The sequence below is a fragment of the Engystomops pustulosus genome, chromosome 8 (assembly GCF_040894005.1).
Source record: "Engystomops pustulosus chromosome 8, aEngPut4.maternal, whole genome shotgun sequence".
Classification (NCBI taxonomy): Eukaryota; Metazoa; Chordata; class Amphibia; order Anura; family Leptodactylidae; genus Engystomops; species Engystomops pustulosus.
Window position 1 is genome coordinate 46410321 of NC_092418.1, and position 18169 is coordinate 46428489.

The window sequence follows — 18169 nt, forward strand, 5'->3', positions numbered from 1 at the left end:
TCAGTTATCGTAATCCAGCTTTCTAAAGATTCTGATAGGTGAATATACCTATTTATAGGGTTTTGGTTACAAATACTGATGCAACATACTGACCAGAATGCTGCCATGTGAAAGTAGCATCCATGCAGTATCTTTCACACAGGCAGATTGATGGAATTGCTCAGGGTGTCCACCTGGTGGCGCTGTACACACAGGCTGTTGGGACAGGGGCGGAGTGATGTAGTAGTCTAGGTGGCTATAGAGGCTGGGATAGATGTAGCACCTCTCCCAATACTGGCCCCTCTCCCAGACAGCAGGATAGTAGCACAGTGAGAGGAAGTAAGGCTTCTCCCATTCATTCACACGCTCCCTGGGCAGTGGAGCTGCGGGATATCTGTTCTCTCTGTGCTTCCAGCCTTTCTGGATTGGCTGGACACAATCTCTACTCTATCCTTGTGGATTATAGTCGCAGGGAAGGGAGGCGAGTGCTTAGACTAGAAGACTTGGATACATCACAAAAAAGGTATCAAACATAATGAATGAACCTGGGTTCCTGTATAACTTTTCTGTGTGGTCTGGTCCTAGCACAGATCTGCCTTCTGCGGGGTAACTGGCTGCCTTATTGTGCGCTCCATGTGTCTTGTGCTAGAATGGGCATTTAAATCCATCTGCAGGGCATGGACGGGACAATAGACAAGCTCGGTGCTGGCCATTAACCCCTCATACCATGAGACTGTCACTTTTTTTTCTATGGTACTCAATGCGTTATCCTGAGTCTTTGTTTCCAGTGAGATCCATCTGTGCCACTTCCTCTGGCCAGAACAATTGACTGACACCAAACCACAAGAACGTTAAACTTCTCTCATGGTGCCATAGACTCTCCAATACAAATATATTGGGGTGAGAAATTCCTCCTATTCTTAGTTTCAGCTGTTACCCTGAGTATCATTCAAAATGATCCAATGTTTAATCCACTTTTTTCCCCAGTCTTTTGCTTTTGAATGACCCAGGATCATATCCGAATATTGCTGCCGCCCATTTATAATGCAATGCATTCAATGTACTAAGATAAAAATACGGACCAGTGGAAAGTGACACACAAAGGTCCGTATACGTGCCAGCTGGTGGGCAAGACATTAGGGAGTGCCCCGTCAATGATTCTTGTGGGGTGGACAATATGTATGTGCTATAAGAATAATTGTGCTCAGGGACGTACAGATGTATGTGGCAGTGTGACGCCCCTGTCGTGGACAATAAGTGATATGTGGCTTCCTTCCATGAGGCTCTCACAAGGTTTATTGCGACATTTCTACCAGAATCCTTTATGTGAAGAGACTATTGTAGAAGAACTGAGCGGTGTGTCTGGCAGGACTGCTGCTGTGGGATACCTTATACCTTCACACCTCCATGGGGTGATTTCCTCTCTGTGTAGTTTCAGGAACGCCAAGTATTGAAAGGCATGTTCTGGCCAAAAAAAAGTTGGTTACATAAACGCTCGTCCCCGTATGGCAAACTGATTCCATTATAAAAAAACTTTATCCTGAATTTCAAGGAATATCTGGAAAAGTTACCGCAGCCTGTGAATGAGCAGTGTGAGAAGACCCTCCTCGTCTTAATTAGCATCAGGCATGTTTCTGATTAGCCTCCTCAGGAGTGTGGGGGGTATACATTTTTTTTCTTTGGGTGAACTGTATCTAATGAAGGCAACTTTTCTGTTAACCTCTTGCTGCCCAAACTGAAATGCAGACAGAAAGTGGTCAGATTGTGTCTGACTTTAGGTTGAAAGTTACTGATGAGGCTGCACACTACTTATCTCCTTTTTATTTAAAGTATTGGATGCTTGTTATATATAGTTTGGTTGTGTTTATTGTATTTGGGCTTTTTGTATGTCTACAACAATGCTACAGATTATGAGTACACAAAGCAGACTACAGTTTTCACTTCAGTTGGATAAGGGGAGGACACTGCCCGAAGGGCTTGGCACCCATTGTATTATGTATCTTTGGCAGAGGAGGGGCCACACAGTAGTCAGTTTGCTCGGGGGGGAATGTTTTTGGAAATATCTGACATGGCTCTCTTCTGTTGCACACACATGGATAATAAAAAGGAGTTACTATAAACCTTTTAATCTCATCAATCGTGTGCATTGGCACAGTATTGACTAAATGTTTCATGTGGTAAAAAAAAAAACCATCAATAAGGGTTTACTTTGCTTTACTCCATTAAACTACCAACCCTACAGGTGAGCAGAAAAGAGTCATATTGAGGGTGATGCCACACATGGCGTTTTGAACCCATTTTTGGTCCTTTTTTTAAGCAGTCAGTCCAAAAACGCATGCGTTTTTTTTGTTTGTTTTTTTTTTTAAACTCATCCGTTTTTGACCAGTTTTAATTAAGATAATTGGTAAAACCTGTCAAAAACACATGCGTTTTTTTGATGCGACACATTGGCGTTTTGATTCCGTTTTGGAACGGAATTGAATCGCACTGTGGTGGCCCACGGCCGATCGCCTATGCATTTCTATGCAAACGTATGCGATCGAGAATCAGCGCCCGGTGTCTCGCATTTACACAATACAAAACACTGGGCACTGATTGCCGACCGCATGTGTTTTCATAGAAAAGCATATGCGATGGGCCACGGGCCACCTCGATACGCTTCGATTCTGTTACAAAACGGAATCAAAACACTAACGTGTGGAATCGCCCTTAAGATGCGGTCACACGTGACGTTTTGAACCCGTTTTTGGGCTATTTTTAAGCAGTTCATTTAAAAAAAGCATCCGTTTTTGTCTGGTTTTCCCAATTATCTTAATTAAAACCGGTCAGAAACGGATGCAGGTTTTTAACAGCTTAAAAACGGGCCAAAAACTGGTTCAAAACGCCATGTGTGACCGCACCCTTAGGGTGAAGACACACATGGCGTTTTTGGGCCGTTTTGGTCCGTTTTTACTAAGTGCGTTTTCAGATCGTTAAAAACGCATGCGTTAAAAAACGCATCCGCTTTTAAAAAACGCATGCGTTTTTGTCCGTTTTTCCGAAATTGCGCAATGAAAAACGGACAAAAACGCATGCGTTTTCAAAAAACGGATGCGTTTTTAAAAAACGGATGCGTTTTTTAACGCATGCGTTTTTAACGATCTGAAAACGCACTTAGTAAAAACGGCCCAAAAACGGCCCAAAAACGCCATGTGTGTCTTCACCCTTAGGTTGCAGCCACACATTCAGTTTTTCAAATGCAGTTTTTGAAGCCAAAAGCAGCTATGGATCATAATGGGTGAGAACATCAAATTTTTGGGCATCATAAACTGCATCTGAAAAAATGAATGTGTGGACACATCCTTGGGGGTGCAGAGTGAGTCACTTTAGACGGCCTTATTGTCATTTCTCTAGCACCTGTAAACATGTGCCATATTAAAGATAAACGTCTCATCTTCTCAGTTTGCATCCAGCTTGTAGTTCTGTGATCTACAGAACGGAAGACATTGGCCCACATTTTTAAAAAACAGTGCATACTGCACTTAGTGCAGTTTCCCTGTGTAGTATGCAAAAGGCGCCAGATTCATGATTTGTGGTGCTTCATGAATGTGACTCACCCTGAATTCTTCTGACAGAGTGCACCAACTTTTTTGGTGCGCCTTTTAACATGGGCTGTGTGACAAATGTGGTCCACGCCCTATTTAGTGCCGAATTTTGCGCCGGGTATAGTGCAACCACAACACAAGTGTTTCACAAACACTTTATAGATACATGTGTAAGCAGTTAGCACTGAAAAGAATGTGCAAACTCAGACAAAAAGGTTGCGGAAGCCCATTACATCTGCATTGCAAATCTGCTTTTCTGCTTTCTCTAAGCATTTGCATTACAATATAATTGTATGTTATAACTTTCCTTGCACCCTGACAGAATCCTCTGTGTTGGTCCAGGGGTTGGGCTTTTGTTTGGATGCATTTCAAAAAAAACATATGACTTGTCTGTGCTGCTCACTCCTCAGCTCTTGGCCCCCACCTTTGTTCTCATGAACAGCTCCTCCCTCCTGCTCCTTCACAGAGGTCACAGCCTGGTGAGCTGACAGCAGCAGAGGAGCACAATGCAGCTGTAATGGGTTCCTGAAACCTGTGTTTAGTGAAAATGAGGTTCCTAGTGACAGGTTCCCTTTAATAAATGTGGGCCATAGACAGTGAAGGAGAGACAGGAATTGGATTTTAATCTGCAGCTCCCATTTACAACTATGTATTTAACTGCCTGTATCTCCAATTCTGTAGTTTGCTGAAAGATTAAATTTTTTTTTTACCACACACAAAGCATGTTTCTAGATAATGTGGAACCAAAAATATATACTGCACGTGCCATGGAGTGACTGGCCACGTCTGTGTGCAATTGCCATTATCTTTATATATTTGCCATGTTTAGCTCAACACCTATTAAAGGAGTAGTCTACAAGGGAAGAGAGTGGATATATTACTAAACATGGTGACCCCTGGTCTCCTTGTGTACATCCCAGCCAGTCCAGAAGTGTCAGCAGAAAATTGGTGGCCTCTGGGGTTTTTTTTCAGCAGAAATGTCTTAAATGTACAATAGTAATAAATAAATGAATGCACTGTTCTAAACAGGAAACTGTAAATTAATCATCATGTAAACTGATGACTGGGGACTGCACACCCATGGCTATGTGTGATGCACACTGTACTCACCTTATGGCACAGTTCAATTTATTGCTAAATGTCACTGTAATACCCCACTACAAGTACTTTTTGATCTTTGATAGGAACATATTTTATTGTAAAAAAAAATTGTTGCAAGGTATCTGAGAGCTGTCAAACATGCTGGCAACTGACCAGAGATTTTTTTTTTTTTTTTTATTAAAGGAGATTCCAAATTCTTAAAATATCGATCAGTAAGATGTGTTAAACCTGTAATTTAGCTCCGTTCTTCTCCACTGATCATCCAACAGTTAAAGGACATCTACCATCAGAATGGAGGATTGTAAACCAAGCACACTTACATACTGGGGTGTGCCCCCTCTGTCAGGATTCTTTAAAATTATGCAAATGAGCCCGAGAGGCTTGCTCCAGGCTCTGTTAACACCTATGGAGTCAAAAGTCCTTCATGCTCATTTGCATAATTTTAACAGCCTTTTTTTTTAAAACCAGGGCCTAAGAAGCTAAAAGAAGAGCACACCCTGCCAGAGGATCAGTATGTACGTGTGCTTGGTTTGCAATCCTTCATCCTGATGGTAATGTCCTTTAACATTGTAGCACCACACTGCCAGCTGAAGTGCCAATTGATTTAAACTAAATCCTTCAGTGCTCAGCTGTTATTAACACAAGGATATTCTGGTGGTCACACAATTTCCTTTACATTGGATGATGTAGGAGAGTAAGTATTTGTAGGAAGTCTTTGCTCCTCTAAGGATTGTACTGAGCAGGTAACCCTTATCTATGCGTTAGATAAGGTAACCCTTATCTAATGCGATGATCCATTTTGCAGATTGTTAATTTTTGTCAGTACTGTATCAGTGCACTGTGTAACAATTTTTTTAGCCATATGACATCCATTTTGTCTCTTTGCGGATCAAAAAAGAGAATGAAAGGAGTGACATTGTATCCTCAAAAACCGTACACAATAACTGTACATGAAAGAGTCGTGTCTGAACTTTGTATTTTTTTTTATTTTTGTAAACCTGTGTGGCTTATTCACATGTGCAACATGCTCATTTCACAATAACCTGGGAATCAGCAGAAGCCAAGAGAAAGATGCTTCACATCAGTTTGGGAAGCTAAGAGCACATGTTTAAGAGCCATTTTCTGTTCACCCTTCAGCAACCACACTGCAGAATTAAAAATTTGCAAGATTTTTTTCCCAGTCATCATTTGGTGACAACTTCATGTAAGTCTTGCTCCATGCTCACCCTTTAGCTGTTTCTCTGGCAGTAATATGTTCAATACATAAGGTTAGGGGTGCAAAAGCTTCCGGTGAAGAAAGGCTTTATTCCCACAGTCTACTCAAATTCATGATCTATTTGAACATTCCAGAAATGTCTCTTCCAGATGAAGAGCGGTATGTGGCAGCACAATGTCTGTATTTCGGGGAGGGGAATGGATTTCCTCTTGCTCTTAAAGTGGTTGGTGTACTGATTGCTGAAATGGCTTTTGTCAAACAATTATATTGCCAATGACCACCTCTAGAGTTACGAGCATTCTCCACATGGACTCCATGGTAAAGTGTAGATAACAGCTGCATGGCATCAGATCTGTGATGAGGTCAGGAGGTTGTACATACACAGCTCTGCCATTCACTAATGTTCTGATGTATAGCTATAGGAGCACCAAAAAGTCAATTCACTGTGAAAAACTGAAGTATACACTTTTTTCTTTTATTTGCAAATTTATCCATTTCATCCTCCTTTTTTTGTTAAATATGTTTGTCGGCTCCTTAAAAGAATGTGCACTGCGCAAAAGCGAGAAGTCGGTGATTTATCCATGAAATGTCTATGTAGAAAATTATTATCTTGTTAAACTTTCTAAAAAAAAATGTACATTAAACAGGATATGGGCATAATACAGGTGAGAACAATCCAGGCAAAACTGAGCCATCAAAAGAGTGGTCCACGGCGATATTCCATGTCAAGACGTTGTTGTACGGAGAACCATTCTTTTGAAAAGATAAAAACGGAAAGTGAGGTGGGAGTGTCAGACAAAATTGACTGGAATATTTATAAAAGTAGATGGAACTCTTCCAGCTCTCTCAGCTAAGGGCCAGTGTGTGCATCTGTATTTGTGTTCCCAGCCTATCAGTGCTCACCTGGGGCTATATATTCCAGCATGGCCTGTTCCCTAGTGCGTGAGCAATGGTTCCAAGTTTATCTAATCCTGCTGTACAATTACCCAGTTTTTGTTGATTACTAATCATGCTTGGCCCTTGGCTTGTTTAGAGACCACATCCCTGAACTGTATCCCTCTATGTATGACCTCGACTTGCTTCTTAACCTCTACTGCCTGTCCTGACCTTCTCCCTGATGTTGCTTGTACTCTGCCTGCCCTGTCTTCAGACTGACCCTAAACATGATCTTTCCTATTCCCTCAGTCTTGCAATCTCCCTGCAGTGTACACAATATCCCTGTATAGGGGTGAAAGTTAATAACGGAGAGGAACAGGCATATTGCCCTAAGTGGTGGCCCAAGGTCAATCCAGATTGCACTGTGGGCTTACAACCTGCTGATTTTTACAGTATAGTAGTTAATATACCAGAACATGGTAAACTTTTTTTTTTCCAGTATGGAAATTTATCCACGCAAATGGTTAGTAATGTAGGTTTCATAAATTTGGATCTTCTGTGCAAGTTTCCCAGGGGTTTTTACCAGATTGAGGCCAGGGATTTAGGATCCAGAATAGAGATGAGTAGACCCAAACTTCCTGTTTGCAGCCAATCTGACAATATGTCTGGGTTGCGTGGTGCACACCCGAATAGGAAGTTTGTGTCTGCTCATCTATAAAGAGGAAATATCCATGCACTGAAAGCGGTCAGTCTGTACGGCCATATTCATTTGTATCCTTAAAAGCATATAATGGTTATCCTAGGACTTCCCTGGATGAGCAGGAGCTTTTGCTCCTTATTGCACCTTTTTAACACATAGTTTTTGCAAGTGTTGTTGGTTTGATGTGATCGTTCTACTACCTTGATCATAAATGTTGTTGTACTTTTCATGATATTTTAGTGTATAACTTTTAACATGAAATGTTTTAGACGTGTGATACCAGGAAGGAACATGGCTTGATGGGCAAGCTAATTGTTTCAACAGCTCTCTAAATAGCACAGGGGTGCAATAATAATTGCAGGAGTTTATAACAGAAGCAATAAGCTGGGATAGCTTTTCCCTAATACAGCATGTGGTGAATGCCGGTACCATTTCAATAGTCTGTATGACCAAAGTTCATGTGATGCAGTTTGTCTGCAATTCCTTTCTTTAGTTCTAAGTCTGGGACAAATGTAATTTTAATGGATTACGTCATGTCAGAAACCATGTAGAATGTAAGTGGTGCAAATGGATACATTGAAGAAAGAATTCCAAGTCTTTCAACTTTACTAGACTTTCCAACCCTTTCACAGAAAGTCCTTTTTTTCAGAGGTTAATGCATAGCTGCTCAGCCATCACACATCTGCAGGCAATAATCCTGAGACTTCAGCAATTAACATCTGGGGTATAAGTGGTATAAGTTACCAACACAGAAGCTTTTCTGAAAAAGTGGAATAAGAGCGTCTGGTGGACGTCTTTTGACAAGCATATAATGACGAAATCCAGACAAATTAACTATAGTGACTATAGTGGTTTTAAACCAAATAGTTTGACTGTGAACTGTAGCTTTTTCTTTTAATTATCTTTTTATTGTGTTGTGTTACATTTCGTTATGTAGGTTTTAGAAGTTAGATACATATAGAGTGTGTGTCTGCAGTACGTTCTGTTGAGTGGGTCCAGAACGTATAGAACGGGGAGGAGGTGGGGAAGAGGAGGGGAACTAGGTCAGGAAAAGGGAGAATCCCACTAAAGATGAAGATTGAGAAGGCTGTTATGTAGGCAATGGGTTGGCTTCAAACAGTGAGGTATAGAGAGACACAGTGGAGGATGTCTGGGATATAAGGATTTTCAGCCAGGGAGATCATGAACTGTAGCTTTTTATTTGTGCATGTTGCTGTCAATTTATGGTGGTCATTTTATCTTCACTACTGAAATATTACCTGCAATACTATTTACAGCTATTGATGTATATGTTCAAAAAGTTTCCTGACCTGTAATCCCGACATAAGGCTATCTGACTGCATAGGCCTCAGTGAGAGATATGGTTCATAGGCTTTAGTATTAAAACTAAAAGTATACTGTGTAATCTATTGTCAGGCTCCAGTGGACCCACTGAACCACCACGGACGATGATGTAAGCCAACACCTGGGACAGGAATGTAATATGCACCTGCTTTTCACCGGATCCGACGCAAAGTGGGTTGGACTTGCTGCGGCGTGGTACCACCAGGTCGTCCCACAGGTGCAACTTTGTCCACGGTGGCAGCCAAGGCGGTACAGAAACGTTGTGCAGTATCGTGGTCGGGGACAGGCAGGAGGTCAGGACGGGCTGCATGGGATCAGTGGGGGATGTAGCAATAGGTCAAGGCAGCAGAGGAGCATAGTCAGGAATGGAACCGGGTTCACAATGGGAAATCACAATAATAGCACAGGGCATGAAACAAGCTTTTTTTCAAGGCACAAAGAGCAGGGAGAGGCTGGGTAATAAAGGATTCTGGCAAGGGCAAGCACCAATCAGTGGTGCGCTGGCCCTTTAAATCTTTGAGAGACGCCCACTAGGAGTTGGATGCATAAACACGGTCTACGGAACAGGAACTGGTAAGTGGCACGGGCCCCTAGCTTGCACACAGAGAGGGGCACGGGTGAGCACCCGTGACATTAATTAACAATTAAATGAACAATCAAGTCCTCATAAATGAACCAGCCTTTAAAGTCACCATAAAGCAAAACCTACCACCATCTTTTATTTAAATGGCAAAAAAATCTATAGGTTGAACCAACTTTTTCTGTGGCGTTCGTAAAACATGCCTATATTAGTGTATTTATCTTTTACATTCCCCCTTTATGGGACTATTTATTTTCCAATATCTCTGGGCCGCTGGATAGAGATCTAGCTGCTCCTTTCCTTTTGTGTAATCTGAAACTGGTAACTACTGTTCCTCTTGCTCATCAAAACCGTAAGGTTATATTCACACTGCCGTTACCCGCCGTACCATAGCACAGCGGGCACGTGGCAGCGCACGGGGAGGGGAGGAGGTGAGCCCTGCTAACCCCTGCCTCTCCCCATAGGGATGTATGGCGCACGGCGTCGTAATACGGGAAAAGATAGGACATGTCCCATTGCCGTGTATGGGGGGGGGGGGGGGCATATATCGGCTGTATATACGTCGGCCGTATATACTTCCCCTTACGGCAGTGTGAATATAGGGTGTGGTCACGCGTTCCGCTTATATTGCATTTTGAAATGTTTTGGAACGGGGAGGGGCTTCTGCTGATCGCATGAGTTTCTACTGAAACTGAAGTGATCGAAAACCAACACCATATTGGTGCATTTTAGCTGCTTATATGTATGCGTTACAGGGGGAAATCGGATATTATCGGCACAAGCCCCTCCCTATTCTGGTTGCATTCTGTTTAAAAATGAAGAGCAGAAGTAGAATGTGTCAGACCAGCTTCACAAGAGCAAGTTTTTTCAGTAAAACCTGTTGTCCCAAATGCTAAACAACAAACTGAACAAAGCATGTGAATTCAGTTCTGTTGCTTGGCTTTTTCGCTGATCATTCTGGCATGCCCATGCTGCAAGTTTAACTGAATAAACTTGCTCTTGTGAAATCCACTTTAGGTCAGTCCTACACAAACTACATTGTTTCAACAAAGTTTTTCCATGTGCTCCATTTATGGTTTTTCATATATCTTGCCTTTCTTTCAGTTTCTACCTCTACTTCACATTTAGATGGTTGCTAAGTGGCATTGTGAATCTGCCTCTAGGGAGCCTATACTTAAGTATGACACATAGATCTTCATACACTCAAGCAGTTAGTAAGGTTGAAAAGAGACACAAGCTACACCTATTATTCTGCAGTGTTGAGCCTAATGGTCAAAAACCCCTATAGGATTGACCATCATCTCTCCATATGGGAGGGGAGATGTGGGGTTGATGGCGCTTCATCAATTATTGAGAACTGGATCACCATTCTCGTAGTCATGGTTAGTGGGGGCTCCCATCAGTTGGACCCCCACTGATGAGATCTTGATCAATCCATGGGTTCAAATTAATCAATTTATGTACCACTCCTTTAAAACACAGAATGTTCATTAACCGTAAATAATAAAAAAACATAACAAAAAATTATCAACATCCCCCACCGGGGTCCTAGCCTTTCTCCGGATGGCTGTAGACAGCAAGGACCCAGAATGCCGGAGTGGCTTATGTGGCCTCAGGCATGCTATGGTCACGGTGCTTGGTATTGGGACCGGAGGACGGGCCTACAGCCTGGAAGGTCTCCAGCATGTGGTGTGTGCAAGAAATATGGAGGGAGAACTGGTTCTCCCTGGGGCAACCCCTGGGGTGTATGTTGGAGTCCCTGGAAGATGAGGAGCCCGTGATGGTGATACAGCCTGATTCAGGGATTACACAGAGGCACGTTGTACAAATCGACTTACAGTTCTTTATTCAACTTTCAGTAGCAGCAGATTTGGCAAGCTGGAAGGTTGATGGAGATAGCTGGTCCACAGGAAGGTTGTTCACAGCCTGGAAGTAACTTCAGGATGGGCTGGTAAATATGGAGTCCGAGTCCGGATCGTGGACCTCTGCTCTGGGGGCATAAGTCTCCTGATCTCCTGGTATTATGACGATGGCTGGCACAGTACTGCACTCTCCTCTATTTGCTTTGCTGACATGTGCTACAAGATGGAGTCTCTACTCTAACTGAAACTGCAGACCATGTGCTCCCGCCCACCAGAAGTTTCTGTACCCCCTTGGTCAAGTGGTAGCACTCTCCAATCAGATTCCAGCTAGCTTTAAAATAGTACAGAGATTCCTATTGGACAACATTTTCACACTGTTAACTCTTGCCTTACCAGGCTGCAATTCCAAGGCTCTCGAGTATTTACAGACCTTCTAGATAGGTGATCAGTCTCCCTAACGGCTCCTAACATGGAGAGGGCACTATCCGCAACAACCACCTTGCCTAGCTATTTGCAGGGATGTTGCACATATGTATACCTTCAACCTCTTTTGTATGAAAGTGGATAAAAAAGGCTAAACATATCTGATACCTTGTTCCAAATTCAGAAATTGATTATTGGTGAATGTTGAAATATTGTCCAGGTGGCCAGTTCATTGCAACACTAGGGGTTAATAGGATAGTAGGAGGCGCGGTAGTTTCTATTGGCAGATTGAATGTATTGATTGATTGCTACACTAACAAATCGCTCCTTAGCAGGGACATAGTCACTAAATCACCTGTTGTTGCTTGATTTATTAACCCTCACTACATGCTGTGTTTTGTATACAGATGCATGTCTGGAATATTTTCCCAGCCTGTTTTCACGTGATTTCTTACAATCTCCCCCAGCATCTTCCGTTGCAATGTAAGGCATTTAAGGCACTTGTGTTCTTTGTTTTAACATTCTCATTTATTTATTTTTTTTTAACCATGTAGACCATTCTTTCTACAGGAAAAAATATATTAAGTATAATCCTCAAATAGTAAAATTAGGTCATAATGCATGCAAGTAAAAATATATAACTGTTATTATATTAGTCTGTATTTTCAATATTCAGTAGTGTGAGTGGAATTTATATTTGCTAAAACAATATGATCTATAAGTACGTCTGAAGTCTTCTGTGGCAGTCTGTTCTTTTGGTTATTTATTCAGTCTCATGGATTGAGATAAAGTTTCATGATCAGCTTCTTTGCCTTCTCAAAGTGGTGTCTTTAAAAAGTTGTAGGTCTAAAGTCGTACGAAAAATGGATACTTTAAGATTTGTTAGAATCCACCACCCTTGTGGTTTCTATTATACATATTAATATATATTTTCTGGGAGGGGTTACAACGTGCTTCTGCATTGGACATTCTCCTACATACTCCATACTCGACTTGTGTATCGTGAGCCTAAATGCTCTTGTCTTACTTTGTTGCCTGAACTTATTTCTCTACGCCACACAACTTCCAATGTTGCCTACTTTCTCTACAAACGAAAAATAGCTGTTTACAAGAGTTAGAGGGATGAGCGCCCAGCTCTGATGTTGGCTCTGCCTTTGCTTTGTCAATGGCACTGAGCCTAGGCAACATTGGTATTCCCAAATCTCCCAGATTTGGAGGGCAGATAGCTGAGGGATGAGTTTCCAACTCCAGATCTGCCCCATTTAGCCATTAATTCTATCCTGGGGGTGAAGCTTATGTTGATTCTATAATTATGATAAAAATCGATATGTAACCCTACATGTAGTTTTATCTGATTACTTGCCTTCCTCAACTATATATGTTTATACACACTGTATATTTTGTTTAATTTGCAGCAATAATGCAGAGCCTCAGTAATTTAGCTGTATTACTGTGTAAGCTCTTATGACCTCATCCAATGAGCTCTTTCTCTAAGGGCTCTTTCACCTGGCCGTGTGCCCATCCGGACCAGATCCCAAGATAGTACCGGACCGGGAGGAGGAGGTGGTGAGGGGTGAGCGCTCTTCACTCTTCACTGTTAAGGTGCATTGATGCACCGTGTGCTAACCACGCCATGACAAAAAGCCATAGAGGTCTATATGGGTGGGGATCTGATTGCCAATCCTGCAAGAAGATCGCAACCCCCATAACAGCTGTCTGAATGAGGCCTAAAATAGGTGTAGTGAATAAAACTATGTATGTGTCCAACATGCAGAAACAGAAATGTGGCAGTGTTGGGAGCATCTGCCAGATGTGGGCCATAAAGGAAATGGCGAGCTTTCACTAATGTTTACTGTAAGGTTTAGCAGAATGTAACTGGGACTTAGTGACGCATTTCTGAATTCATTGGTTGAAGATGTTGTATATGATTTTAGGATTCAGTGTTGACTTCAATAGTTAGGGACCCCACCAATTTTTTTCTCTAAGGGCCATCAAGCTGTGACATTTCCTGTTAATAGTTCATAACTTGCAATTTTATTTTGTGTCAAAAAAAATAATCGGAACAAACTTTCTGACCTCCCTGTAAAATTGGGGTGGGGGGGTGGGGATTGTGCTCAAAGGTGGACAAAAAGTTGAGTAACTTTTGCAAATACGTTGCAGAACTATGAACTATACTCTGAGCACTAGTAACTGTGTAACTGATCTGAGCTCACAATTCGCTGCTCTCTGGTAGCTGAAGACCATCCGGATATTGGTTAAGATGGACGGTAAGCAAAGCCTCATTCAAATTAAAAAGAGAAGAATTGTGTTTTCATAGTGGTTTAACTTCCATGCAGGTTTTTAATTTTACAAAAGGAGTTTCCCTTTAAGTTTAGGAGCAGGGTATGTGTCACTTTTGGTGTGTCCTTATTTGTGTCATTCACTTTAAACCTGATGACTCAGGGGGTTAATTATACAACATTAAGCCTTTCTAAAATGTTCATCTAGTCTAATCATCAACTTAACTAGCACAATTAGTGAACTTGTCTGTATTAAACATACTTATATTACAGTTAACTCACATTATAAATACTTTTATGACTTATACATACAATATATAATAATATATGTGAAGATTATATTAAGGCAACATATACCTATAGGGGCAATTTGTGTAGTATGCATCTAGCTGTTGGAAAAAACAAGCAACGTTTACCTGTTGACTGGAGGGTCATCTGCTTATTTTGCCTTTTGCTTGTTATAGGTGAGTGACCTGAAGGGCAGTTTTGTAAAACAAGTGAATAGTTCTGTGCTGCTCCTGGGCCTGTATACTCTCTGCTATGCATCTAATTTCAAAAACTTTCAAAAATGAATTGGTTCCTTTTCCATTATGGTACCTTCTATACAATGGTCTGATGTCTTTTGCTATGTGCAGTTTTATACAAAACAGTATTCTGAAGTCTACATTTATCAAGCATTTGCTCTTTAATAATGTTTAATCTGCTATCGGGCATGTTAACCATCTGTGTATTCCACAACCATTTTTAAAGGGGAATGAAATGTGTTTGGGACCTGTCACATAGCCAGAATTTGGAGACCTTTTTGAATTGGGAGTTTTTAGATATCGCTATTTTTTGTGCACTCTTGATCCAGTAGGTGTGTACAGCAAAAATGTAAAGAACCCTCACCAGACATGTTTAAAGATGCAACTGATATATCAATATACTGACAGGTGGCACTGGTTTCTTAAGGACAACACAAATACTGGACACCAAATAATTGTGCCCAATCTACGTATGCTTGGCCAGTGGGTAATGAGGGCAGGATTATTCTGAACATTTGCCACATTTTGTGAGTCTATTTGGCCACATTTATTACACGTAGATTGACTGTATTTGCTAATTCTGAAGGGACCAGATTCTGGCATGTTGGATTTCAGCATTCCCCTATCTTTTGCTATTGCAATGAGAGCTGCAATGAGAATCAATAAAAAAAAAAAAAAAGTGTGAAAACTGAATTGTCTTTTTTTTCCCCCCTAGGGCATCATGGCCAAAACGGAGGGTAAGACCTCACTCCTGGACAACATGATAGGAGTGGGGGATATGGTTCTTTTAGAACCTCTCGATGAAGAATCTTTTATCAATAACCTCAAAAAACGTTTTGATCACAATGAAATTTATGTAAGTATACAATTATGTGTTTATGGGATTGGGTTTGAAGGAAACGTCACATGTGTACAAGAGTCCTTTTAGGACCTTTTGAAAGACTGTAAACTTTCTCAAATAGTCTTATTCTAGTACCATAGTTAGAAAGTGTGTGCCTTTAAAAAAAAGAGACCTAGTAACATAATGGTTGAGCAGGAAGCCATCAACTTTTAGCTTTCTGTATCTTGGATGGTTAGGAGGTATGCCTAACTATTCACTTATACCTTACAATCCATTATTCTTTTAGACCAGGTCTACATTGCAAGATTACGGTTAGAGAAAGTTTAACTATCGAGCTGCAGTCAAAATGAAATGCATGCATTGAATTCTGTGATTCAATACCTGTATTTGTCACTTAGTAGTGGATTGTTAGACAGCTGGATTATTAAAAATGGAGACTCCAGTAATAGAACATGTTTTATCTACTTTTGTTTTCAAATGGTATATATACACTCACCGGCCACTTTATTAGGTACACCTGTCCAACTGCTCGTTAACACTTAATTTCTAATCAGCCAATCACATGGCGGCAACTCAATGCATTTAGGCATGTAGACATGGTCAAGACAATCTCCTGCAGTTCAAACCGAGCATCAGTATGGGGAAGAAAGGTGATTTGAGTGCCTTTGAACGTGGCATGGTTGGTGCCAGAAGGGCTGGTCTGAGTATTTCAGAAACTGCTGATCTACTGGGATTTTCACGCACAACCATCTCTAGGGTTTACAGAGAATGGTCCGAAAAAGAAAAAAAATCCAGTGAGCGGCAGTTCTGTGGGTGGAAATGCCTTGTTGATGCCAGAGGTCAGAGGAGAATGGGCAGACTGGTTCGAGCTGATAGAAAGGCAACAGTGACTCAAATCACCATCCGTTACAACCAAGGTAGGCAGAAGAGCATCTCTGAACGCACAGTACGTTGAACTTTGAGGCAGATGGGCTACAGCAGCAGAAGACCACACTGGGTGCCACTCCTTTCAGCTAAGAACAGGAAACTGAGACTACAATTTGCACAAGCTCATCGAAATTGGACAGTAGAAGATTGGAAAACGTTTCCTGGTCTGATGAGTCTCTATTTCTGCTGCGGCATTTGGATGGTAGGGTCAGAATTTGGCGTCAACAACATGAAAGCATGGATCCATCCTGCCTTGTATCAACGGTTCAGGCTGGTGGTGGTGGTGTCATGGTGTGGGGAATATTTTCTTTGCACTCTTTGGGACCCTTGGTACCAATTGAGCATCGTTGCAACGCCACAGCCTACCTGAGTATTGTTGCTGACCATGTCCATCCCTTTATGACCACAATGTACCCAACATCTGATGGCTACTTTCAGCAGGATAATAATCGCCATGTCATAAAGCTGGAATCATCTCAGACTGGTTTCTTGAACATGACAATGAGTTCACTGTACCCAAATGGCCTCCACAGTCACCAGATCTCAATCCAATAGAGCATCTTTGGGATGTGGTGGAACGGGAGATTCGCATCATGGATGTGCAGCCGACAAATCTGCGGCAACTGTGTGATGCCATCATGTCAATATGGACCAAAATCTCTGAGGAATGCTTCCAGCACCTTGTTGAATCTATGCCACGAAGAATTGAGGCAGTTCTGAAAGTAAAAGGGGTCCAACCCGTCACTAGCACTAAAGTGGCCGGTGAGTGTATATATTTTTTTAACCTTATTTTCTACAGGGGACATTACATTACAGGGGGGACTCTGCGGGGGACATTTTATCAATGACGGGAGGCTGCTGGACATTTGATTAATGAGTAGCATCTGTATTTCCCTCCCTATGCTTATGAGAGCAGAACTGTTCCAGTTGCCGATGGTAACTATTCAGAGATCAAATTTCATTTCCCCACTTCTGTTTATAAAATTAAAGTTGAGCTCTCTTTGGTTGCCATGGGCAACTAGACAAGTTTTACCTCAATTCGGATAAATGTCCCCCATTGAGATTGTAGATTTTGAGGATGACTGGAAACATATGAAATTTTTTTGTAGCTTCCCATTAAATTGTATGGAAAATTGAATACGCGCGTCAGGAAGTTGTGCAGAAAACAAGCCCTTCATGCAGCTCTGTGCACAGACAAAAAATTAAATGTATAGCTTTTGAAATGAGGAAAGTAAAAAATGTAAACAAAAGGAAAAGGGGCATCTTCAGCCAGGGGTTAAATGATGTTGGTTGGGGGGGGGGGGGGTCTGCCCTATTCTACTATCTATTCTAGTAATAATTTCAGTGAGCATTGGTGTTGGAAATGCTTACACTTGTAAATGGGTATTATGAAGTTGGGAGGTATGCCAAGTACTACATTAACTTGTGGGAGGGCAGATGCCAAAGCGTAATAAATCCAAGGAATTTGACTATGCTCCTGTAGTTTCTTAATTAAAAGAAAAGAACTATAAAGTTGCTATTAATATGCCCAAGTAAACATGGGGGCTATATGCAAACCTGTGCTATACCTAGCTTCTTTATTACAAAATATGCATAACTTTTAGAGGTGTACTATGTTCCCCAAAATAATTATGGCTTTCGACTGTTTGAATTAACATGTGTATCTATTATATCTAGAATGTCTATCTTTAATGCTAAAAAAATTTTTCGAGGTGGTTTGTTAAAAACCATTGCACTTAATGTAACACAGAACCCCATTAAACTAACCCCAAAATGTATACTGCTCATGTAGGTTCTCTCTACTCTTACTATGTAAATCCATGTCTGTCTAACTTATAATTTCTGGGACTCTAATGTTTGAAGGTGTTTAAACAAATCTAGGCATATGGCTGTAAATTTCTTCCAGTCCACTGATCAGACTTAGTCTCTTTCC

General features: G+C 41.4%; 1 protein-coding gene across 6 annotated transcripts in view; it reads left to right on the plus strand.

The window, feature by feature from the left end:
• Positions 1 to 253: 253 nt before the first annotated feature.
• The window catches only part of MYO1B (myosin IB), a 123824-nt gene continuing 105908 nt past the window's right edge, over positions 254 to 18169 (plus strand). For 4 of the 6 annotated variants that reach the window (XM_072120840.1, XM_072120844.1, XM_072120843.1 and 1 more), the window contains exons 1-2: positions 254 to 502; positions 15184 to 15324. In XM_072120840.1, the coding sequence (XP_071976941.1) occupies positions 15190 to 15324 (135 nt within the window). In that variant the 5' untranslated portion in view covers positions 254 to 502; positions 15184 to 15189. Of the gene's footprint in view, positions 503 to 12056; positions 12149 to 13829; positions 13933 to 15183; positions 15325 to 18169 lie in introns of those variants that run through there. The other 2 variants (XM_072120842.1, XM_072120841.1) reach the window with 2 other exon arrangements.